This window comes from Nicotiana sylvestris, chromosome 9 (assembly GCF_000393655.2).
Source record: "Nicotiana sylvestris chromosome 9, ASM39365v2, whole genome shotgun sequence".
NCBI lineage: Eukaryota > Viridiplantae > Streptophyta > Magnoliopsida > Solanales > Solanaceae > Nicotiana > Nicotiana sylvestris.
Window position 1 is genome coordinate 147,190,487 of NC_091065.1, and position 26,381 is coordinate 147,216,867.

Consider the following 26,381-nt stretch of genomic DNA (forward strand, 5'->3'; position numbering starts at 1 on the left):
CCGATCCAGGTTCGATCCAAGGGATCGCAAAAGGTTTCGCGCGAGGCCATATCAACAAAAAGCTAGAAAGAATACTCACACCCGGCTTGATATTGGCAACAGCAGACAGAGTCATGCATTTAGACTCTCCACAAACATAAAAGAATATAGCAAGCATCGAAGACAAATTGGAGAAATAACTTTGTATTCATGAAACATTCAATTACAAAAGCCTACGAGGGATCCTTACATATGATTACAAAAGCCCACTAGGGGTCGTTACACGGAAATAAAGAAGCAGGAAGGTGTACATATAGTAAAAGCCTAAGAGCCTAGCCTATTCTCAAAGGTGCATCCTCGGTAGAAACATTTTCGGACATCATCTCCTCAGGCACGCGTCCTCAAAGACAATATCTTCCAAGCACAATCCCCTCAGGAGTCTTATCTCGATTCCCCAGAATGGCATCTTCAAAAGGGGAGACAACGAAGAGGAAAGTGATGGAGAAGAGCAAAGTGACGCGGAAGAGGCAGGAAGGAACAAAGAAATGGCTGGGTGAAAAATCTGGCTATTATGGATTCGCCAGGCTATTATTGTAAAGCCACTTTTTGAGACGTTGCCCCAGTGCGGGATGCAATAGTTAGTAGATAGTACCACCTCACTCCATGAAAAGCAAAGGGAGCGAGGCGCCGCACCGGATAATCAAGGGAGGTGAGCAGTGGCATATAGTCCGAGCCCCCTCTTGAGTAGCGGTGTATAATCCAAATATTTCCTCGGGTCGGAGGAAATCGGCCCTCTGCTTCGTCATCCCGAGCCAATGATAACAGCAAAAACAACAACAACAAAAAACAGCATAATCTCGCTCGACCGGAGAAGGTCCAGTAGATAGGCCATGGCATGCCTGATAGAAGTACCGCCATACAACCTTGAGGCCATAGGCCTCAAACATGGTGAACGACAAAGAATAAAGATAGCGAGAAAGGAGGAATGGATAGGTACTTGGATAAAAGGCTGATCCCAAGATGCCCCTATTTATAGAAAGGGGGGCAACATAACCGACGACGCCATTATCGCCCTCAAAAAACGTAATGATCAGCGCATTTAATGTGTCTCTAGGAGCTGAATCGACGGTGACATTATGGCTTGGAGAATGAGAAACCGCAATATGTTAAATGACCCTGGAGAAGTGAAACGACGGAACGCTTCAATAATCATGGAGGCTTGCGTCATCAGTATGACATCATCACGGGAAGTTTGAAGAGTCGGATGTCAAAATTGTTTCTTGTCGCTCCTCTCTAAGAAATGCAGGGACTATCTGTATACGGCAAAATCGGAGGAACCAATTTCTCGTTGATAAGGCATCTCGAAAGATCACCCCGAAGGCTCGAGACCATGAACTGAGTACCCTCCCTCGAGGTCCATCGACACCCGACCTAGGGATAACGTTGGCCATGACCCCAACAGATACGGGGAGTTCCCGAAGAGTGCATCCAAGGCTGGCAAAATCTGCCAGGCAAGCTGAAGCTAGTCTGAGCCTGCATCATGAAGTTAGCCAGCTGTCTCATCCTGATTTCTTTATCACTAATATATTTTATACTATGTTGGGATTTTCCCTCCTATATAAAGGGGATCCTTGACTTTTTATAACACTATGTTGCTCCAGCTGCTCCATAAGAAATATAGAAGAGCATTCTCTTTGCTCTCTTATACACTCTCTTGATATTATTGCTTTCATTTACTGTCTTCATGTTTGTTCATTTATTGCTCATCATTGGCCATAAAGAGCTCTCGTTGATTATTTCATAACTGTTAGCCCTACCCCGATCACACACGATAGCTCGAGCCTGAGCCCTGGAATCAACCTCGAGGCCCCAAATCGACAGGCTCGAGGCCCCGAATAGTTGACCTAATGGTTTGATTATAGCTCTCTCCCTAACTTTGTTTCGTCTCTAAATCTTGTATACTTAGCATCAATTTCTTAACAAACTAGCATAAAAATAGATCACATATTTTTAGAGTCACATCAATAAATTTAATTGTTATTACCATTTTTACGGTAAATAACAGTAATAAATAATATTTAAAGCTAAACAGATATAAAGTGCGAATATTTTATAACAGTTCAAAACTCTTAAACACGCCTACCCCAATGATCTGGTGTCACGATCCACGAATGGTTAGGAATTTCTACAAATACTGGTTTAAAAGAAATACATCTGTTCTCGAAATGAAAAGAGAGAGGAAATCTAAGATAGAGGGAAGGGGACTCCCGGGGTCTGCGAACGCCGACAGATCTACCTTGGGTCTCCTGTGGACTAAAGGCAGCAACCCAAACTCTACTCACGAGGTCCGATACCGAAATATGCATAGAAAGTGCAGAGTGCAGTATTAGTACAACCAACCCCATGTACTGGTAAGTGTCGAGCCTAACCTCGGCGAAGTAGTGACGAGGCTAGGATACGACAACAATTTAAACCTGTGTAGTTAAATCATATGTGAGAATGTAATAATAACAGAAATTTAACAAAACATAACGGGAAGGGGAAACGTGCTGAAGGGAATATCAAATTCTGACAGTAATAAAGTAAAAAATCAAAATAAATACCATGCTTTGAACAAATAGAAATAATAACATAGTAACATGTGCACGGCATCACCTTTCATGCTTTTACTCTAGTCCTCACCATAAGAAACAACAGAAACGGCATGGCATCACCTTTCGTGCACTAACTCTCTCATAATCATGGCACGACATCACCCTTCGTGCATTAACACTCACTCACAATATCGTGCACATCATCACCCTTCGTACTTTACACTCTTCCTCATCCAAACAATAGAAACATTAACACCCCGGCAAGGGAATCAACAATAACCAATCTCGTTTCAACAGTTAACATCACAATATGAATCTTAACTTGAGTCAATACTCAACCAATATCCAAAACAGGGAAGAATATAATAAAACTTGTTTAGCATGAGGAATTAACCAATTAAAGCATGAATAGTACATATAAAGAAACACCACGGTCACAAGTATAAGGCACACTCACATGCTATGACCCAACAACAACGTATAGATACTCGTCACCTCACCTATATGTCGTACTCAACAACTAAACACGTAGAAAATAATGCAACAACACCTAATCCCTCAAGCTAATGTTATCCACGACACTTACCTCGATTCCACAGCCAAATTCAAGCCTTAATTACTACTTTACCTCTCGGTTCCACCTCCAATCCGCTCGTATCTAGTCATAATTAACTTAATAATATCAATTATCGCTAAAGGAATCAATTACAATATAAAATTATAGATTTCCCAACATTTTCCCCAAAAACTTAAAAACCGACCCCGGACCCGCTTGGTCAAAACTCGAAGTTCGGACCAAAACCCGATTACACATTCACCCCCGAACCCGAATATATAATTAATTTTGGAATCCGACCTCAATTTGAGGTCTAAATCCCCAAATTTTGAAATTCCTAAATTCTATCCAAAAGCACCCAATTTCACCATGAAAAACCCTAGATTTTGTGGCGAAATCTTGTAAAAAGATGAGATAGTTTGAGAGAAATGTTAGAAATCGTTTACCTATGATTTGGGGAAGAAGTACTCTTTAGAAATCGCCTCTTGAAGCTTAAGGTTTGAAAATTTGAGAAATAAATTGAAAATTCCGTCCAAAACTCGTTTTGAACAGTTGCAGGTATCACATTTGCGATCACAGGTTCGCAAATGTGAACTCGCAAATGCGGCCAATACTTCGCAAATGCGAAGCTTGGCCTGGCATGCTGTCTTCGCAAATGCGAACAATTGATCACAAATGCGGCCACTGTTCAAGTCGCAATTGCGACGACGAGCTTCGCAAATACGAAGGTCCCCTCCCAGCCTAAAGATCGCAAATGTGATGATTCTTCGCAATTGCGAGCAATGATTCTTCGGAAATGCGATACTCGCATTTGCGAGCCAGACTTCGCATTTGCGAAATCTGCAGACCTGAACATACCAACAGTTTTTCTTATGTTTCAGAATACTCCGCAGCCTATCCGAAACTCACCCGAGACCTCAGGGCTCCAAACCAAACATGCACACAAGTCTTAAATCATCATACGAACTTGCTCATGCGATCAAATCGCTAAAATAACACCTAGAACTTTGACTTCAACACCAAAACACATGAAATTTTCAAGATAGTTTCGAACTTTCTATTTTCTCAACCAAAGGTCTGAATCACGTCACATCACTTCCATTTTTTACCAAAATTTTACAGATAAGATTTAAATATTATAACGGACCTGTACCGGGCTCCGAAACCAAAATACCGGCCCGATACCAACAAGTTCAAACATTATTCAATTTCCATAAACTATTATATTTTCAGTTTAACAATTTTTTTCAAAAATTTATTTGTCGGGCTAGGGACCTCGGAATTCAATTCTGGGCATACACTCAAGTCCCATATTTTGCTATGGACCCTGCGGGATCGTCAAATTATGGGTCCGTATCCGTTTACACAAAATGTTGACCGAAGTCAACTTAAATCAATTTTAAAGGAAAAACTCAATATTTTTCTCAAATTTTCATATAAGGCTTTTCGGAAGCACACCCGGACTGCGCACGCAAATCGAGGAGGAAGAAATTAAGGTTTCCAAGGCCTAAGAACATGGAATCAGATTCTAAAATGAAAGATGACCCAAAAGGGTCATCATAGTGAGGCACTTCGTATACCCAAACTGAATTTTCCACATCCATATGGGGACAAATATTATCTTGTTGATGCAGGATATTCACACATAAAAGATATATGGATCAATATAAAGGGGATAATGTGAGATACCACCTTGCAGAATTTCGTCGAGGCGCGACACGACAATTGCGAGCACCAAATGGACATAAGAAATGTTCAATTATTTGCATTCTTCTTGCAGAAATATTGTAGAGCGAACATCTGGGGTGTGGAAAGCAAGGTGGTCAATTTTGCAAGATATGTCTTTTTATCGTATTGACACTCAAAGGGATATCGTATTGGCTACAATGACGATTTACAATTACATTAGAAAGAAATGTAAGGTGGACAATGCATTCCAAGAAGCCGAGAATGAGAGATATGTGCCACGTGTTGATTCTGATATTGGAAGATCCACCAGAGTCAACGTTACAAATGAAGAAAATGAAGAAAATCAAGGAGATAATAATATTGGATGGCAATTCGTGATCTGCTTGCTCAAAGTATTTATGAAAGTTGAATGTTTTACTCTTATTTATTACAAACAATAAATATTAAGTGCTTATTTCTTCTCTACAAACACTGTATGCATTATTTAAGGTTTTTTCCTTAACTTTTGTTAATTTATACTCCATCATAACATAAATTATATTTATAAAAAAGATATTATCTAATCATTTTTATAATTATAATAACATGATAAATAGGTAGAATCTATGTAGAACCTAAAATTTTGAAGAAAATAATGTTTTTAATGGTGTAAATTGTTATAAGGTCATGTAAGTCATTTTAACATAAAAAGAGCTTATCAGCACTTTTTAATCAATGTACTTCTATCCAAACACGTAACTGTTTAATTTTTTTATCAGCTTTAACACTTAAAAGTGCTTTTCAGCACCTAATGCTTGTCAGCTACTCTAAATCAGCTAAGCCAAACGGGCTCCAAGTCTTATTGAGAAGGAAACTATTTACTACTGCTTTACTTTTTTTTCGTCACTGCTTAATGGACTATCTTCTTTTATTAAAATGAAGCAGTGGAAAAAATATTCCCTCATATCACTACGAATCTGGTTCCTTAATTCATTATCCTTTCATATGTTATTTTCTATTTCTTTTTTGTTTTTGTCGAGGTAATTTCGTCAAACTAAAGCTGGTTTAATTTAATATGACAGAATAATCATAACAGTCAAATACTATATTATGTTTGTAGTCTGACTTTTCCTAGAGTATTATCTAGGTTATGCAAAAAATAATTATCTTTTATTTTAGAAAGAAAGGTTTTTTGTTTTCATTTTTGAAAGAAAATCTAATTTAAGAGCTTTGTGGTGTATACATGGTCTATTATTAAGTTGTTATATAAACACTTAGGGGTCGTTTGGTTTGAATACACTTATGCCGGGATAAGTCATGCTGTGATAAGTTATGTTGTGATTACTTATGCTGGGATTGGTTATCCTAGTATTGTATTTTATCCACTGTTTATGCAGGTATTAGTTATGCAGGAATAAGTAATGCAAGGATGAGTTAGCATGTATTAGTTATGCAGGAATAAGTAATGCAAGGATTAGTTATGCATGTATTAGTTATGCAGGGATTGGTTATGCATGTATTAGTTATGCAAAAATTAGTCCTTGAGTAATACATGTGAAATTCAAAAAAATGGGCCATGCTAATTATAGTGCATCTAATTCTTTCTTGGGTTTTGATTGAAGTTTTTGCTATATTGTTACATACTTTATTTAGTAGTTCAAAAATATCATAGCACAGGATTGTTATTTGCTGGAGAATATGGCAGTGAAAACTTTGCTAGAGAAAATGGTAATGATTTGTGGTAAATTGATAAGGGTAAATTTATCATTTCAGTATTTTATTTATGTATTACTAATATATGTATTAGTTATTCCACCTTCAACCCCGCATAAAATAATACACAGATTGACTCATAACTTATACATATATTATTTCTGTAGCATTGTAAAATGCCAACCAAACATGGTATTAGTTATGCTGAATTTGGTACAAAATAACTAATGGCTACCAAACATGATTAAAAGGGTGTTTGGATTGACTTATTTTAACTACTTATTAGCTTTTAAGCACTTTTTTGTTTAAGTTATGTTACTGTATTGGGAAAAAACTGAATTTACATTATAGGTGACGTGACATGACACGTGGACTGGTCAAACGGTCAAAACACAATAAATAGCCAAGAGGCACGGGTGACAACATATAAGGGAAAAAGAAAGCAACATTGGTGCGAACCGTTACTAAAATAGGTACGAGTCTCGTACCTATCCAAGTCATCTAAAGATCGAAGATCGGAAAAAGTTGAAGATACGAATCTGATGACGTAAAAGAGTTTAAATATAACATTAAATATCAAATACGTTAGAATATTTGTTTTAAAAAGAAATGATTGTGTAACGTTTCTTTTAATGTCATTTATTGCTCATAATTGCCTCATTAAGACAAAGGCATTACCTTTTCTCCTAGGATTAGCTATAAAAGGAGAAGAACTCACCATCTGTAAGTATACGAAATATTATTGGGATCTTACTGAAATACAAAACTATTTACTGCTTTATCATCATTCTCAAAAGTATTTTGTTTTCGTCTCCTGATTATCAGTAACCCGAATTTCTATTTAGCCTTGACCAAAGACTCAGATTTTTGGTTAAACAAATTGGTTCCGTTACCGGGAATCTGATAATCTTTTCTTTTAAGCTATATCTTGTCCATTGTCGTCACCATGTCAAACAACAACACCGACAATAACAGTAATAACACATTGAGAAACCATGAAAATCAAATCCATCAAAATCAAGGTGACGTGGTTCCCTGCCCTCCAGATTCACCACGTCAATCTCGTGAAGGCACTCCTGTTACTGAATCCCGTGCTGATCAACAAGAACAATCTGAACACTTTGAAGGAGTTACAACTGAAGCTTTATAAAAGCTAATTGATGCACAGGTCGACAAAGCTCTTCAGGCACTTGTTAGTCGATTGCCTGCTGCACCACCCACACCAACTCCTAATAATAATACATTGGAGAATCCCTGTTCTGGTCTTGATAATTCTGGAAATGGAGCAACCCCCAGTGAACCACAGGAAGGGGGACAAGGTAATTCAAATAATTCATATTTCCAAAATTTAGTACTAACCTTGCAGAAAAAGATTAAGGAACAAAATGAGCGTATTAAGCAAATCCCTGGAGTTCCGCCTGTAATAAAAGGAGTAGACATGGACAAATACTCACAACAACCATGGAAGCCAAGTGCTGCTCCCCTTCCAATTCCGAAAAAGTTCAAAATGCCTGACATCCCGAAATATGATGGTACTACAGACCCACGTGACCACGTGACTGCATTTACAACAGGCGTGAAAGGCAACGACTTGACCAAACAAGAAATTGAATCAGTACTGGTCAAGAAATTTGGAGAAACACTCACCAAGGGTGCATTAACCTGGTATTCTCTTTTATCTGAAAATTCTATTAATTCTTTTGCTGAGCTTGCAGATTCTTTTATTAAAGCACATTCGGGAGCACAAAAGGTTGAGAAAAGGATGGAAGATATTTTCAAAATCAAACAAGGGGATTCGGAGTTGCTTAGAAACTTCGTTGATAGATTCCAGCGTGAAAGAATGACTCTACCTCGTGTGCCTGACAACTGGGCTGCAATAGCCTTTGCAAGTAATTTAAATGACAAAAGTTCTGAAGCCACGAGACGACTCAAAGAAAGCCTTCGAGAATTTCCTGCAACCACATGGAATGATGTTTACAACAGGTATAGTACGAAGCTGCGAATTGAAGAAGATACCGTACCTAAGTTTCATCATGAAGAAAGGGGTGGTCCCCGAAGATCAGAAACCGAAAAAAGATCAGGTAAAAAAAGGTATGATCCATATATGGGACCTGCAGGAAAAGACTTACGGTCGAAACAAGATAGCCAACAATATGATCAAAAATCGAGGAACAAGGACTCTAATTCTTCTTCAAAGTTCAGGAATGATCGGAACAGACAAGAATCACGAGATGATGACATAAGTTTAAAGTCACTATTCGGCGGATATAATTTTAATGTCTCTACCTCCGAGCTCGTAGCTGTTTTAAGAAGCATGGGAGATAAGGTACGGTGGCCAAAAGAGATGCGGTCAAATCCAAATAGATGCAATCCAGATCATTGGTGCGAATTCCACAATGATCACAGACACAAAACTTCAGAATGTAGATTCTTGCAGAGTGAAGTGGATCATCTATTGAAGCAAGGGTACCTCACTGAGTTATTTGGCGAGAAAGGAAAACAAGCTTATATGAAAAACAGGCAAGAGCCACCACAACTTCCTTCACCCAAGAGGACAGTGAATGTGATAAGTGGGGGAGAAGATATTCACGGCATAACCTACACAGCCTCCAACAAGGTTTCTAAGGTAACAATTACACACGGGAAACGGGTGTGGCAGGTCCTAGAAAATGAAAGTATTTCGTTCGATGACGCAGATACCGAAGGAGTGACAACTCCACATAATGACGCACTGGTAATATCTTTACTTGTACATGATACTAATGTAAAACGAGTTTTGATTGATCCAGGGAGTTCTGTAAATATTATATTACTAAGGGTACTACGAGAAATGCAAGCTGAAGACAAAATGATACCCAAGGCGCACACCTTGTCAGGCTTCGACAATTCAAGTGTAGTAACAAAAGGTGAGGTATTTCTAACAACTTTTGCTATGGGTGTTGTGAAGGAAACTAAATTTCAGGTAGTTGATATGGAAATGGCCTACAATATGATCATGGGAAGACCATGGATACACGATATGGATGCTATCCCATCAACTCTACATCAAGTTATTAAATTCCCATCACCATGGAGAATTTGCCAAATTCTTGGGGATCAGCAGATGGCTAGAAGTGTCAACGCTGTAACAAGTACGAGCACCGTAAATAAAGAAAAATAGCAATTACAGGAAACGGTTGAAGGTAAAAAAGATCAAACTTCAGCTGAACAAGAAAAGACAGATTTGGACTCAAGGCCTGACACAATTCAGGAACCTGAAGAAAATGAAAGCATCAAAACGACAATTGAAGAGCTCGGGGCAATGATAATATTTGAGCAATAGCCTGAACGGAAGGTTTATGACGGAGCCAATTTAAGCTTAAACATGCGAGGTATGATAATCGAATTTTTAAAAGCTAACTTAGACTGCTTTACTTGGTCCCACGCTGATATGACAGGGATACCACCGGATGTGATGACTCACAAACTCAATGAGGACCCTTCTTTCACACCAATAAAGCAAAAGAAAAGAAAGCAAGGTGCTTTCAAGAACCAGGTGATTCAGGATGAGGTCCAAAAATTATTAAAAATCGGATCGATCCGTGAGGTAAAGTATCCTAATTGGCTAGCTAACACGGTGGTCGTACCCAAGAAAAATGGTAAGTGGAGCGTTTGTGTGGATTATACCGATCTAAACAAAGCCTGTCCAAAAGATTCCTTTCCCTTACCGCATATAGACCAACTAATTGATGCAACCGCAGGTCATGAACTTTTAAGTTTTTTAGATGCATACTCGGGATATAATCAAATTAAAATGGATCCTGGTGATGAAGAAAAAACTTCTTTCATCACAGACAGGGGGACTTACTGTTATAAAGTAATGCCCTTTGGTCTCAAAAATGCTGGGGCAACCTATCAAAGGTTGGTCACCAAAATGTTCCAAGAACATTTAGGGAAAACAATGGAGGTATATATAGACGATATGCTCGTCAAAACCCAGCAATCTCATGATCATATTTCTCATCTATCTGTTACTTTTGAAATTTTGCGAAAATTTAATATGAAACTCAACCCAGAAAAATGTGCATTTGGAGTTGCATCAGGTAAGTTTTTGGGTTTTCTTGTTTCTAACCGTGGTATTGAAGTGAATCCTTCTCAGATCAAAGCAATAGAAGAAATCCCTGATATCCTTACTAATAAAAAGGAAGTACAAAGATTAACGGGAAGAATTGCAGCTTTGGGGAGATTTATTTCCAAATCCTCAGAAAGGTGTTTTAAGTTTTTCTCTGCACTCAAAAAGCAAGATCATTTTGAATGGAATGAAGATTGTCAACAAGCCCTTAGAAATTTGAAAGCTTATTTGTCAAAACCACCGTTGTTGGCATAACCAAAGGTGGGGGAAAAACTTCTCATCTATCTGGCCGTATCTGAAGTAGCGGTGAGTTCTGTTTTAGTCCGCGAGGATCAAGGTAAACAATATCCTATTTATTATGTAAGTAAGTCCTTATTGGATGCTGAGACACGATACCCACAGCTAGAAAAATTAGCATTAGCTTTGATCATGGCATCTAGAAAATTAAGACCTTATTTTCAATGTCATCCCATTAATGTAGTTACTGCTTTTCCGCTTCGAAATATTTTGCATAAACACGAACTTTCAGGAAGATTAGCAAAATGGGCTATAGAACTAAGTGAATATGAAGTTGTTTATCAACCCAGGACCGCTATAAAATCTCAAGTACTAGCTGATTTCGTGGCTGATTTTAGCCAGGGGATGCATTTAGAAGCAGAAAAAGAATTACTAGTTTTTAATGGTGCAAACCCGGGGACTTGGGTTTTATTCACTGATGGTTCATCTAATGTAAAAAGGGTAGGCCTAGGGATAGTCTTCGTACCACCTGCGGGTGATACTATTAGACAGGCTATAAAATGTCATTCTATAACTAACAATGAAGCAGAGTATGAGGCTGTAATTGCAGGTTTAGAATTGGCACGAGAACTCGGCATAAGACAGATTATAATCAAGAGTGATTCTCAACTCGTGGTCAATCAAATGCTGGGGACTTATACAGCCAGAGAGACGCGAATGCAAGAATACCTCGCAAAGGTACGGGAGTTAATAAAGCAATTCCAAACTTGGAAAGTAGTGCAGATCCCAAGAGATGAGAATGTAGAGGCAGATGCTTTAGCAAATCTCGCATCTGCAGCAGACGTAGCAAACGATACAAATGCTTCAGTCATACATTTATTTCATTCCGTTCTCGAATCTGATAAAAATGAGGTAAATTTTAATCATTTAACATGGGATTGGAGAAACGAAATTGTTGCCTTTTTACAGCACGGTACCGTGCCTAATGACAAAGGAAAGGCTCACGCGCTTCGCAAAAAAGCTGCTCGATATTGTTTATATCAAGGAAATCTTTATCGAAAGATGTTCGGTGGACCACTAGCAAGGTGTCTCGGACCCTCTCAAACAGAATATGTGATGAGAGAAGTGCAAGAAGGACATTGTGGGAATCACGCAGGGGGACGGTCACTGGTAAGAACATTAATTCGCACAGGATATTATTGGCCTAAGATGGAAAAGAAGCAACCAGTTTCGTGTCCAAATATGATAAATGTCAAAGGTACGGCAACAATATGCACAGACCAGCTGAGTTACTACATCCTGTTATAGCCCCGTGGCCCTTTATGAAATGGGGAATGGATATCGTAGGTCCACTTCCACAAGCAAAAGGTCAGGTAAAGTTTCTACTTGTACTTACAGATTATTTCACTAAATGGGTAGAAGCAGGGGCATTTAAACAGGTACGAGAGAAGGAAGTTAAAGACTTCATATGGCGAAATATAATATGCCGCTTTGGAGCACCAAAGGAGATCGTGTGTGACAATGGACCACAATTCATTGGAGCTCAAATCACAGAATTTCTTCGAAGTTGGCAGATCAAAAGGATAACGTCTACGCCATACCATCCAGTAGGTAATGGACAAGCGGAATCTACTAACAAAGTCATTATCAACAACTTGAAGAAGAGGTTACAGGATTCAAAAGGTAATTGGCCTGAGGTGTTACCTGGAGTATTATGGGCTTATCGTACAACGACCAAAACAGGCACTGGAGAAACATCATTTTCAATGGTTTATGGTGCGGAAGCCTTAATTCCAGTTGAAATAGGTAAGCCAAGCACACGGTACGATCAGGCAACGGAGGAATCTAATGATGAAGAGATGCGGTTCAACCTTGATTTACTTGAAGGAAGAAGAGAAGCTGCATTGATAAGGATGGCAGCACAAAAGCAAGTAATTGAACGATATTACAATAGGAAAAAACGCCTCAGATTTTTCAAAATTGGGGACTTCGTGCTTAAAAAGGTGTTCCAATCTGCAAAGGCTGCTAACTCAGGAAAGCTAAGTCCAGCATGGGAAGGACCGTACAAAGTCCGTGACATTGCGGGAAAAGGAGCATACCAGTTGGAGACAATGGACGGCAAATTTTACCCTCACATTGGAATGCCGTCCACTTAAAAAGATATTACTTTTGAGAAAGTATCTACGGTTAGGTATCACCATGTTAAAATTTCTCTCTTGGATTATTAATATTTTACTAACGATTTTAGATGCTAGGCAAAACACCCTAACTCGTGCCAAATGATGAGTCACAACCTGCAAGGCAAAATGGAGTATTCTTAAATTCCCAGCCCAGGGTTACAATTAATCTGATGGAAATACACACGAGTTAGGCAGTCTTCATCTATAATCGCACCTCTGAGTCCCGTATATCTTTCTGTTTCAGGAAAAGGGCCAAAGTAAAAGAAATAAACAAGTGCTCGAGGCTTCATACTTCACCGCTCAAACACTTGGGGTACTACATATTGTACACAGATACATGTAGAAGTGCAGATACGAATATCGAACAAAAGTCGACCACAAAGAGACAAGTGTTGAGAAAAAGTTACGAAGTCTTCAGCATTCATGAGAACAACAAAGTCATCTCTCAAAACTCATAAACAAAGTCACCTCTCAAACCCTTCTTAATATATAAAGATAGGGTCATGACTATGTATTGAAACAGGTTATGAAGAAAAACCTTGTTTATTCTATGTTATGTACAAATCTGTTACAAAAAAAAATAGTTACGAGAAAGTTGTAGATGTATTGTAATACATGTAATAGTCAAACACTTGTTAAAGTTCATGAATAGAAACTTGCCAAAGTTGTTTCATACAAAACGTGTGTATTCCTATTTCTTTCATCGTATTATAAACACCATTATGAAGTTGAGATGTCTTCTTCATTAAGTGTCGATAAAATAAAAGGGCCCTCTTTTATAAGCCTCATGTTGATAATCCATGAGAAGAATCATAAAGCATTTTAAAAGAATAAAAATGCTAAGCTATTCTATAAGTCCTAGATAAATGGGCAAGAATAAAATATACAGAAGTACCAATAAAAACTTCTTAATATAAAAGACTAAGTACAAACTTAGTCAGCAAAATATTTGTTTTTTACAAATGCCCCATTATGATAACTGGGGACTTCGTTAAAAGATCCCTTAAAGTTGCCAAGGGATAACACCACCAATTAATAAAAACAAAAACAACAATTTCATTTTCAGCTAGTCACTGAAGGGGTTGGAACATCAGAAGTTGCAATTTCATTTTCAAGAGCAATTTTAATTGGGCTTGGAATATTGAAATCACCGAGGGGAGCAAGAATCACAGGAGCTTCAGCTTCCATGGAATGTGTCATAGAAGTTTCACCCTCTAGAGCCGGAATTGCAACCTCAATTGCTGCAGTAGCCACTTCTTCATTTAAAAGCTCTTCCGTTCCAGGAGCTTCAAGTGCAGGAGAAGGAGTATCAACAGGTTGTTGACTTTTCTCGATAGTGTCTAAGACTTTGGCTAATTCAGATTGCAAATCGAAGCTTTCCTGAGCAGCTTCCATCAGAGCATTACGGCGAGATTTCAGGAAAGCCCAACTCACCTCTATGTTGAAGTTCTCCTCCAGAAGTCCATACTCCCTTTCCCACATAGCAAGATCATTCTTCAATATTAGATGTTCAGCTAAATGGGAATCAAGGGAAGCTTCAAGGGAGGCATGAGAGCTTTTCAAAGCTCGAATCTCGTCAGAGGAGGTATGTAAGTCAGCTTGAGCTTGAGTCAAGCTTTGCACTAATTCTCCTGCATATTCTTCTTTCTTGGCTAAAAGTGCCTTAAGCTCCCTGACTTCTTCACTAGCCTTTGATAATTGTTCTGACATTGAGCACTCCAAAAGCACTTTATCTCTTTTAAATTGGCTTGAAGAAGCCTTGGCAGTCGCTAGTTCAGAAGTCAAACCACGCTTTTGCTGCTCCAGGAGATTTCTACTTTCTTGCAACTCCTCTATGATCCCCAAAGCATTCTCAAACTGTTCTTTCCAATTAGCTGCTTCAAGCTGGGCTCCCCTGGCTATTTCCTCGGCCTCATGGATAGATTTTTTAGACTCACGGGTTTTCTTTCCAGAAGGGAAATTCTTCCCATCAATTCGGTACCAATAAGGTTAGCCTATAGAGACAACTCATAGAAATGAGGATTTGTAGATCGAAAATAAAAAACTTGTTGGTAAAGGAAAAATACCTTCAAAATAGAATGAACTATGTCATTCATCAGAGTCAGGCAACTGTGGCTCTCCATCTTCTTCTTCTCAATATCACTGATTAGAGGTTCGAGCCAAACATCAGCTCTACCATTCTTTCTCAAAAGGCTATGGTTGGCAGGAACTTCAAGAGTAACACTTCTCATAGCCATGATTCTACTGCTAGAACCCCCCTTTGTATGCTGAACGAAGGGAGGAGGAGCCATAGAAGGATGAGTAGTAGAAAAGGAAAGCACAGCAGTAGGAGCCATAAGAGTCAAAGAAGGGATGGAAGGAGAAGATGAAGAAACTGACACAGGAACGGAAGCAGGTCCAATTGAAACTGGCAAAGGAATGGAGGAAATAGGAACGAATGAGGAGAGAGGAGCTTCATCAAAAACAGGGCCGGGCTCGCCACTCTCAAAACCACTATCAAAAAGACGTTGAGTTAATTCATTAGTATCTTTTGGCATGGTGTCCTCGTCAGAATGAGTCAAAACAGGCTCGGTGGACGAAGTTTGAGCAGGGGTATCCTCAATTTCATCACTATTAATGACTCGTCTCCTAACTCTTGGACTGGCAATTAAAGAGGTATCTTCCTCTTCCTCATTCTCAAAAATTTCTCCTATAGCTTTCCTTTTGGGAAGCGAAGCTCGAACTTTGTTCAAATCAAGTGCAGCATTAGCAGACATGCGAATGGTCATAGCTACTTCAGCTGTCATTCCTCTAACACCAAATCCTGATCAAAATAAGGATATATAATCAACATTGAGAAAAAGGTGCTTGGCATGTAAGAAAAAAAAAACGTGTAAAAAGGGACATACCATGTGTTTTCACCTTCCAGCCATGTAAAGAAGAAATTGATTTCCAAGTTCTTTGATCCTTAGGAGCAATCTTCAAAATTGAATCTACCCAACCACGGAAGTTAGGAATAAGTTCCACATCTTCCATGGTTGCTACAAAAAACCAAAAAGAGACGAAGTGAGAAAAAGAATCAGAATTCTCAAAAATAGGTGTGGTAAATAAAAGGAAATTTACGTGCAAAATTCCACTACTCTGGGAAGGGAATATTTGTTTCACCAAGCAAGTCCACCGTACATACAGCAACGTAACGGGTGTACCATCCACGATCCCTGTCATCTTCAGGATTTACCGAAACCTTTTTGCTTCTTGCAGTTAAGGTAAAAACCCCATGGCGCATTAAATTGGGATGGTATAAATGAATAAGGTGAGAAAGAGTGAAGTCAACATTGGCTTTGGTAGATAAGTATCTCAGATAAGCCACTGCTCTCCACACTAGGGGACCGACTTGGGCCAAACAGATTTTAAAGAAACGACAAAAGTTAATAATGACTGGGTCAACCGGATGATTAAAACCCAAAGTAAATGGGTAAGTATAAACGAAAGAATAACCATTTCTAAAGGAAGAAATTCTTTGATTTGGGGAAGGAATTGACATTCGTAGACTATTGCTCCAGTTACAATCCCTTCTGATGGTAGGGATTGTAAGCTCGGTTACTAATGAAGGATAAGTGTCAGCTTTTTCTAAATTTGCAATTTGCCTTTGAAGAGACGTTCTATCACTCCCAAAAGACAAATCACTGGGAACAATTTCATCGACTAAAGGTTCTTGAGAAGAATCAAGGATTTCTTTACCTTTAGAAGAAGGGGCCTTCGGAATAGAACTCTCGATATTAGGAGAAGAAGAAGCAGGACAAGATAAACCATCACGAGCGGACCCTAGGCCCAAGCTCCGAAGCCTACCTCCTCTGCCTCTCCTATGTCTTGTAGGGGCATTGGGGAAGTGATCAAGAATTGGAACTTTCTAGGGTTAGGGTTTGGAGATGACATTGTTGAAGAAGGATGTACTAAAAGGGAGAGAAAATACAAGTAAGTAAGAAATTGCTTGTTGAAGATCTATGAAGAAGAGGGTAAACGAAAGAGGGTTAAAAATGCTTATAATGACAACCGTCAAACTTAGAAGTGCAATGAAGGAAAGCCTATAATAAAGGCAACTATCATTTCGTGAATAGTGTGAATGAAGAAGTCTCGAAAAAGGGGGTAGAATTGCAGAATCAATCAGAAGGTGACACGTATGTAAAGCATTAAATGGAAGGGACAATTGAAGCGTCAGTATTTGTCATAATATTAATTACGGCAAAAATTCCCATTTTATGAAAATCCACTTCCCAATTATTTACTTGATAAATAAATGGAAAGTGGGGGGACTATCTGTATTGGGAAAAAACTGAATTCACATTGTAGGTGACGTGGCATGACACGTGGACTGGTCAAACGGTCAAAACACAATAAATAGCCAAGAGGCACGGGTGACAACGGATAAGGGAAAAAGAAAGCAACATTGGTGCGGACCGTTACTAAAATAGGTACGAGTCTCGTACCTATCCAAGTCATCTAAAGACCGAAGATCGGAAGAAGTTGAAGATACGAATCTGATGACGTAAAAGAGTTTAAATATAGCATTAAATATCAAATACGTTAGAATATTTGTTTTAAAAGGAAATGATTGTGTAACGTTTCTTTTAATGTCATTTATTGCTCATAATTGCCTCATTAAGACAAAGACATTACCTCTTCTCCTAGGATTTGCTATAAAAGGAGAAGAACTCACCATCTGTAAGTATACGAAATATTATTGGGATCTTACTGAAATACAAAACTATTTACTGCTTTACCATCATTCTCAAAAGTATTTTGTTTTCGTCTCCTGATTATCAGTAACCCGAATTTCTTTTTAGCCTTGACCAAAGACTCAGATTTTTGGTTAAACAATTACCCCTAATACATGAATAACTTTTTCCCTAATGGGCTACCAAACGACCCCTTACAATATTTCAATTATTCTACAAATCATGCATCTTCTTAAAGTATCTTCGAAACAGTCAACACCTAACAGTCTTACTATTAATTAGTACGGTTTAAAATAATACTTACAATAAGTGTCCAATTTGCTTTTAACACGCCTATTAAGAAAATACTAAATTCTATACAAAATATCTGCTATGACTAAACTATCCCTAATTAAACATTTAATGTGAGGAGTAAGAAAACTTTTTAGGGATATGTACATAGGGGTTATTTTGTAAAAACAAATTGAATTCTTTCTTGATTATATAACTGGACACTTATTTTGAACCAAAATAAAAAAACAAATTGGTTACTTATTGTGAATCGGAGGGAGTAAGAATGTTTCTACAAACGTGGGTCGAGAGAATTCTCAAGTATAACAGATTCCACGGTGAGAAGGGAATGAATTAATCCTCAAATTCAGTCATAATTCATTTGGACTAAAATAGTCAAATATTATCTGAGCCACCATAGAGTCTTTTGAAAAGGAATACATGCACGTCGGGGATCTATCCTTCTACCGTTGCCATCACACATGAACAATATATGTATATAATGAATCACAAACGACCCGTCACTAATTTGTTTTGGGATTTAAAGTAATGTACACTGACTGTTTAAAAGTTTTTAGGTAGCATATACACCTAACTAGTTTAACTTACTATAACAATTAATTATCATTTTGATTAGGTTACCAAGGTTTATCATAGAAAATATAAGTTTGATCATTGACAATATAAAATTTATTTAATTAATCGGGTCATTTATACCGTAATTATAGGTAAACCCTTATGATCTTTAAGCGATAACTCGAAAAAAATAGTATCAACCAGAGACATATCCAGGATTTAAACCTTACGTGTTCATTTAAAGTTTTTAGCATTGAACTCATTATATTTTTAAAGTTATGGGTTCATATCTACTATTTTTAAAATTTTATTGAATTTTTAATGTAGATTCTAGCTCCCTGCCGAAAGTTATGGGTTCAATTGAACCCGTCTGTAATACAATACATCCACCCCAAGTACCAACCTTCTAATATATTAACTACTATTATGTATGAACTACTATCACACATAATGCATAAAACTTAAACTCATTATTATAAGAGTATATACTCAATCAGATCGCCTATCAAGTAATTATAAGTAAATCTATATAACAAAATTATTTGATTATTAACGTGATAAAAATAGTAACTAATATTCTATTATTATAGGTTAAGATACATCGATAATATAAAAATATTTAGACTGAAAAACTAAACTGGGATTTGTCATATTTTAAAAGTGATAATATTTTCAATTCTCTGTGTACGTGCGTACGTACGACTCTTTTTACTGTTCAACGTTCAATATCAAAATCCCATTACAATCGGAATTTTCAAATAGTTACTTATTACTTAGTCTTTGCTAGATCCCAACTGATTCATGCGTCTTTCTTGTTTACTCTCCATATATAGCAATACCACTAGAAGAAACTCATTTACTATAGCAACTTAAGAAGTAGAAATCAAAATTATTTAGAATTAACAAATACTAGTACTATCATTTTTTGAGTATTAGTTATAAGTAACAATATATGACTTGGAAAAGTTGAAAAATGACAGTCAAAGGTGGGACAAGTCCTGCTTGTGCTGCATGCAAATACCAAAGAAGAAAGTGTTCTTCTGAGTGTGTGTTAGCTCCTTATTTCCCAGCAAATCAGCCTAAAATGTTCCAAAACGCGCATAGGCTCTTCGGTGTATGCAACATTATGAAAATCCTCAGGCAATTGGATGACGACGATCAGAAGGCGGACGCCATGAAATCCATCATCTTTGAGTCAGACATGTGGGAGAGATTCCCCGTCTATGGTTGCGTGGAGTACATTTGTCACCTTCGTCAACAGTTACAACTCGCCCTCGAAGAACTTCATTATGTCTATGCTCAACTCGCCCTCTACAGAGAACAACAACAACAACAACTAGCCTTGCAGCGCGGCGTTACTTCTGAAATACCTTTTGTTAATGGTATATCAATGGGTCCATTTTTCACTAGTGAAGGAGAATGTAGTGAAGGTGGGCCAAAAACTAATTTGTTGGGTTCTGATTCTTTATTTGGCCATAATAGTTCAATAACATTTGCAGCTTCAGATCATGTAATATTTGGATTTGGAGTTCGAGATGATCATCAACGAGACATTTCACATGAATATGAGTGCCTAATTAACCCCTTCAACAATATTATGGCTGATGATAGGCAATCTTATGTTGAAACCAAGGAAGCATGTGACTCAAGGTATCTTTGTATTCCTTCATTGATCTATATGACTGTATTTGACTACACAATGAATAGTAAAAGAAAATATCGGACTAATAGTTTAGAAGTTACTAGTCTGAGAGAGAAAATATCTCAATAGTATGAGTTAAAAGTTTGAATTGTTCAGTGAATTTTTTGAATGTTGTTAAAGATGTATATAAAATATTAGTAATATTTTGAAATGTATCTCAATATATAAAGAGTGTCATATTAATTGGAAGGAGGGTACAAAGAATATTAAATATTTTGAGATGTCTCTCCAACAATTGCTTTTTTTCATCGCATTTGCAACTCGATATTACTAATTCTGCACTAAAGTGTATATATATATATATATATATATATATATATATATATATATATTTAAAGTAACAACTTAAAAGTTAGTGGGCGTTTACATAAGAATTGTAAAATTTCAAAAATAAAAGTGAAAAAAAATTCAAGTTAAATGGGATTTGAAAATTAGAGTTGTGTTTCGACATGAATATAATTTTGGGTTGTTTTGAATTTTTGTGAGTGAGAGAAATTTTGAAAAAATAGCTTTTTAGAGTTTTTCAAATTTTCGAAAAATTTTAAAATTTATCTTCAAGTGGAAATTAAAATTTTTATAGCCAAACACTGATTTCGAAAAAAAGTGAACTTTTATCAAAAAAATAGATGAAAATTCTTATGTCCAAACGGGCTCTTAGTTTGATAGAGAGAATATCACATTTAATTCAAAGGATTTTGGTAGTTGTTAAACATATATTGAATAATAATAGTAAAATTTACTTTGATCATGTGCAGCTCCGAATCATCTTGGAAGGATACACAATCTCTCGAGAATTTGTCTCAGAATGAGCTGAGGAATGCAGCTGCTTGCCTCAGCCTAACCAGCAGAGTTACCTTGTGACAAGAATTGGCTATTATTGCAATTTTTTCTTCTTTGAACTTTGCTTTTATCATTTCCATTAATGTTCATATATGTGCGAGATTCCGTTTTACATGCATGAATAAACCGTCAAGGTATCTTCTAATTAATGACTCCGTTATTAATTCCTTAATATTCCAGTGGCACACATTGATCGTGGAAGCAATATGGCATGTTGATAGATACTAAGGATCCACCAAACTATATAGAGAATCGGGTTTTCTATTAGTTTTCACAAAATACATGCACACAACAATAAGTAAATGACACAATGGAGTTTTTTGTGGAGAATTCCCAGCTCACGGGATTAAAAACTACGACCTACACTCTTAGGATTTCAACTTCACTACTGAGCAAATTTTGGATTACAAACTATTGTAATCTAGGAATTAAACTCTTAATCCCTTACTAACTTGTAGTAATTCTATTACAAGCCTCTTTGTAATAACTCTATTACAAAGCTTACAGCTCGACTAACTCTAGCCAAGATAGACACAAGGTTTATGGTTTTACAAACGGTTTCTTACACAATGCTTCTTAACTAAGCTAAGTAGGAATTACAAGTAAATCACATTATCAAAGGTGCAACACAACTAAGGACATGTAATGACTCAATGCAGGAAACTGATCCTTTGTTATGTTGTTCTTTGTTCTTAAAGCCTTGAAAGTCACTTGCAAGATTGACACACCTGAGAAAAAGCTTTTTCAATTTTGGAGTGTGCAAGTGACTTGTTTTTGCTTTGTTTCATGTTAATATTACCCAAGTGATGTCACTTGGATGATGCAAACACATTTGGTACAAAGGCATTCCCATAAAGTGACTGCTGCACTGCTTGCCTTGTTGCGTGCGTGCAGAGAAACAATTGCAGTAGCTTTACAGCTTTGGGGAGGTGACTTAGTACGGTCAGCGAGAGAACTGATATCTATCTGTTCCCTCTATCGTTTCTTTGACTCTGAATTGTTGAGACATGTCCCCGACTTAACACTTGTTGTTCTTGAGCACCTGAGGATGTAGAGCAGGTTCCCCATCTGGTTCTTAAAGTTTGTTAGATCATAAAAACATAGCAGGTCACATAACCTATTAATTTCTCCCTTTTTGATGATGACAAACTTGTAATAGAAATTTCCCGTGAGAACCAGAGTGTCATGCATATTTTCTATATTTCCCTTGAACTTGTTCCCTCTCTTGTTCCCCCTCAATTCATTTCCCTCTTTTGGTATCATAAAATGATTAAGCACAAGCAATAAGCAAAAATAAGTGTAGCCTGGTTAACTCATGCCACATGTGTACACACAAACATGACTAAAAATTGAGCATAAGAGCAAAGTATGTACATCAAAAGGACGGGATATTCATTAATTTTGAAAATAAGCAGGGAGCAGTATCAGTTGTTACATAATCATCCACAAATTATAATAGCAAAAAAAGAGTATCAGTCACTAAACACATTCATTCAAGCATTTGCTGACACCTGCTTGTTGAGCAGCCTCTCCTTCAGGTCCTCGACCTGTTTCCTCAGATCAGCATTTTCCTTTATCAGTCGGGAATGTGAACTGCTGGAACCAGGTGCCTCCTGGGCCTGACTGAGCTAACCTTCAAGAATGGCATTCCTTTCCTTCAGTTTCCTTATCTCTTTAATGGCAGTATTCTGAGCGTAAATTAGTTGAGAGATAGTGGAAGTGTTGCCAGCCCCTCCCCATTTATCGATGCACTCACACTCTTTTAAGCTGGTCTTGGAGATGGTTTGCTTGCGAGTACTTACTGTAGCCTTTCCTAAGGGGACCTTGAAGTAGTTAAATACTTTGGTGAGTAGGAACCCATACAGCAACCCATTATTACCATCCTTAAAATACGCCATTTTCTTCATGTGTTTTATTATTAAACTAGACAAGTTTATAGTGGAGTGGGCATCTAATGCTTCCATTAGAAATAGGTCTCCTCATGATGTAATGGAAGTCTTTTTGCACGTGGGAGTAGAACGTTGTTGACCATTTGAAACATCAGTTGGTACACAAGAAGGAGGACCTTCTTATGTACCCGTTCCCCGTGCTGTACTACATTATCCTTGAAAATGACATTTCTGAAGTTTGAAGAACAAGTCCCTTCAATGGAGGATATGCCGCCAGTAGGCACTCCAAAGATGGTTCCCAACACACTCTCATCCATCACAAAGTCAACCCCATTCACTTTCATGCATATGTTGTCATCCTCTATTGTGAAAAAGTCAGCATAGAAACTGCGCACTTCTGCCTCATACACTACCATGAAAAAATGTGTCTACTATTGAGATTCACAAATTTCTACTAGTTGGCGCATACCAGGCATGTATATAATATCAGGGTCAAATTTTTTGCCCCATAACACCTTTTGATTCTTAAGTTTTCTCTTCCTGCATCCTTGTCCACACACAGCTTGGCCCTCTTGGAGGAACCAGTTTCCTCACCGGCTTTTCTTTTCACTTATCTTTTCACACTTTTCCCTTTGTCTACAGATTTCTTAGACACCTTCTTAGACACATATTTCTCAATCACATTCTCAAGGACTCCTCAACCACTTTCTTACTAGACTCCTCAACTGCTTTCTCACCATACTTTTCAGCCTCAACATTGCTAAACTCTATCACACTCTCAGATGACTCCTTCCTGGATTTCGAAACTGAAGGTTTCTTGGAGGACTTACGATCTAAGGAACTAGGTTCCTCATTCACCTCATCATCAACATCCACAACAAGTGCTGGAGGCACTACCCTCTTATTCATAAACTTTCCATCCTTCACTAATCTCCTCTTCTTCTTTTCTTCTTTGTTTTGCCTTAGAACAGATTCAAGAGCTTCCTTCTTCTATAGCCTAGTAGTAGGCCTCTTAGGAGTGGACTCCTTTGGAGTTGCCTTTTTACTCCTAGCACTAATAAAGCTTGCAAGAGCCACATTATCATAGTCTTCTTCACTATCCTCATTCTCCTCCCCAGACAGAGATCTCATTTCAGGAACAACAATTATCAGTGTCTCAGCATGGAAATGAGGAGAGGGAGCGGAATCAATACTGACCTGGGGTTCTTGTGGAGAACCAGAGGTTTCATCCCAAGTAGAAGAATAGAGCTCCTCTTGGGCATAGGGATCATGTCCCTCATGTGGTTCTCCAATAGTACTTTAAGGAGCCAAATTTTTTATAGGCACTAGTTCTCTACCCTCTACCTGTAGACTATCACCTTCCCCCTGAGGCCCATGGGTTTCAGAAACACCTTCACAACCACCCACCAAACTTCCCTCAGTAGCTATTGACAGCATATTTTCTATGGCTTCTTATTCTTGTAACTCCAAAGTAAACTCAGAAGGCACATGAAGAGTATTACTTGTAGAATTGACGACATTCAAATCGAGGTCTGATGTAGTCATTGCTGATTCATCACCATTGTGAACCATACCCTGTTGCGCTTCAGGATTCTCTTCTACTCGCAGACTGGAGACTTCTGGATTTTCTTCTCCTTCTACTATTTTTCCCTCAACCATTTTTTTCCGGTGAGGCAGAAGGAGAGGTCATAGCTACAAACCTCTTGGGGTTCGAAGTCTTGTATGTCCGATGAGAACCAAAACTTGACTGGGTTGGAAAAGAGATAATGTGTGGTTGGGAATCTTGTTTAGTGTTTGTACTGGGTGGCATAGGATACTTCGACTCTGTCACTGGTGCTTCAATAGATGAAGCCATAGTGGGGACGAGACTTGGGACATTTGTGGCTTCGAGATTTTCAGACATGGTATAGTATAGTGAAGGTTTAAGGAGGAAGAGAGTCTTTGGTTGTTTGAGAAAAAAAAGAAGTTTTGGCTTTAGATGTGAATAGTTATGAGAGTGACATCGTTTGGATTAATTTAAGGGGGTGAGGGACCGGTTGGGAATGGGTATTGAGTTTTTGGGTAGGCGGATGGTTTCATAATTGTTGTACGCTTGGGTTTCAAAAAGAAAAATTGAAAAATGACATTTTATTGTTGTGTTTTATCCATTTAAAAAATTGTGCATGATAGTACAAAAGGGACTACTAACTTGTGTCAAGGGAACCAGGTTCCCTGACAGATTTTGTAGATGAGAGCCGCATCCTTTTACCAAAGTGTAATACTATTAGCTTCTTGTTTGCCCTGTAATCGCCATGCATGTCTACCTGTAACGGTATAGAAATGAGTTAGACCTCACCAGTAAACACTTTTAGCTATTTTACCTATTCATTTCTTTCATAGCCAATCATTGAGGGACCAGGTCCTCAACTTGATTTGATCAACCCCGGTGCCAAATGATTCTTTTCAAAATGCTCTCTACTTAGTGATTTGGTAAAGATATTTGCAATTTGATCTTCTGTACGGCAAAACTTCGTACAAATAAGCTTTTTTCAACATTAACTCTAAGGAAGTGGTGTCGCACATCAACATGCTTTGTTCTCTTATGATGAACGAGATTCTTGACCATGTTGAGAGTACTGGTGTTGACACATAGTAATGGCACAAAATTAGAAAAAACACCAAAATCTTCTAGCTGCTGCTTGATCCATAGCAGTTGAGCATAATAAGAGGTAGCTACCACATACTCAGATTTTGCAGTTAAAATAGCCACTGAGTTTTGTTTTCTTGTACCCCATGAGATTAGACACGATCCCAAAAAGTGTGCCATGCCGGAAGTGCTTTTCCTATCCACCAGATAACCAACATAATCAGCATCAACATACCTGACCAAGTCAAAATTGTCTCCTAAGGGATAGTAGAGAACTAAGTCCTGCTTCCCTTTGAGATACCTCAAGATTCTCTTGGCCGCCTTCAGATGAGACTCCTTTGGATTAGATTGAAACCTGGCACACAGTCTCACACTAAAAATGATATCTGGTCTGCTTGCTGTGAGATATAAGAGTGACACAATGATACCTCTGTACATGGTCTCATTCACAGGAGAACCAGGTTCATCCATGTCCAAATGAGTTTTAGTGGTAATAGGGGTATTAGTGACCTTTGAACTTTCCATCTTAATTCACTTTAAAAGCTCTTTGATGTACTTCTACTAACTTATCATTGTGCCCTTCTGAGTTTTCTTAACTTGCAGACCTAAGAAAAAATTTAATCCCCCCATCATGCTCATCTCAAACTCGCTTCCCATGAGCTTTGCAAATTCTTCACACAGAGAGTCATTTGTTGCACCAAAGATGATATCGTCAATATAGACTT

At 37.9% G+C, this 26,381-nt stretch overlaps 2 protein-coding genes across 2 annotated transcripts; one reads left to right on the forward strand and one right to left on the reverse strand.

Annotated features, from left to right (window-relative positions):
• The first annotated feature begins 19,515 nt into the window (after positions 1-19,515).
• Positions 19,516-21,162, forward strand: LOC104219752 (LOB domain-containing protein 11-like). The gene is made up of 2 exons (XM_009770478.2): positions 19,516-20,249; positions 21,057-21,162. The coding sequence occupies exons 1-2, from the start codon at positions 19,573-19,575 to the stop codon at positions 21,160-21,162; spliced, it is 783 nt and encodes a 260-aa protein (XP_009768780.1). The 5' UTR covers positions 19,516-19,572.
• A 4,051-nt stretch (positions 21,163-25,213) lies between these two features.
• On the reverse strand, positions 25,214-26,181 carry LOC138878388 (secreted RxLR effector protein 161-like). Its single transcript, XM_070158061.1, has 2 exons — positions 25,546-26,181; positions 25,214-25,333 (listed from the first exon to the last, which is right to left on the reverse strand). Exons 1-2 carry the CDS (start codon positions 26,179-26,181, stop codon positions 25,214-25,216), a joined length of 756 nt encoding a protein of 251 aa, XP_070014162.1.
• Between the last annotated feature and the right edge of the window lie 200 nt (positions 26,182-26,381).

What these genes read in the sequence shown, in the direction of transcription:
- LOC104219752 (XM_009770478.2), top strand. Translation starts at nt 19,573, where the DNA reads ATGACAGTCAAAGGTGGGACAAGTCCTGCTTGTGCTGCATGCAAATAC. An exon ending in AAGGAAGCATGTGACTCAAG is followed by an intron (nt 20,250 to 21,056) that starts GTATCTTTGTAT and finishes GATCATGTGCAG; the next exon opens with CTCCGAATCATCTTGGAAGG.
- LOC138878388 (XM_070158061.1), bottom strand. Translation starts at nt 26,181, where the DNA reads ATGGAAAGTTCAAAGGTCACTAATACCCCTATTACCACTAAAACTCAT. An exon ending in ATGTTGAAAAAAGCTTATTT is followed by an intron (nt 25,334 to 25,545) that starts GTACGAAGTTTT and finishes ATACCGTTACAG; the next exon opens with GTAGACATGCATGGCGATTA.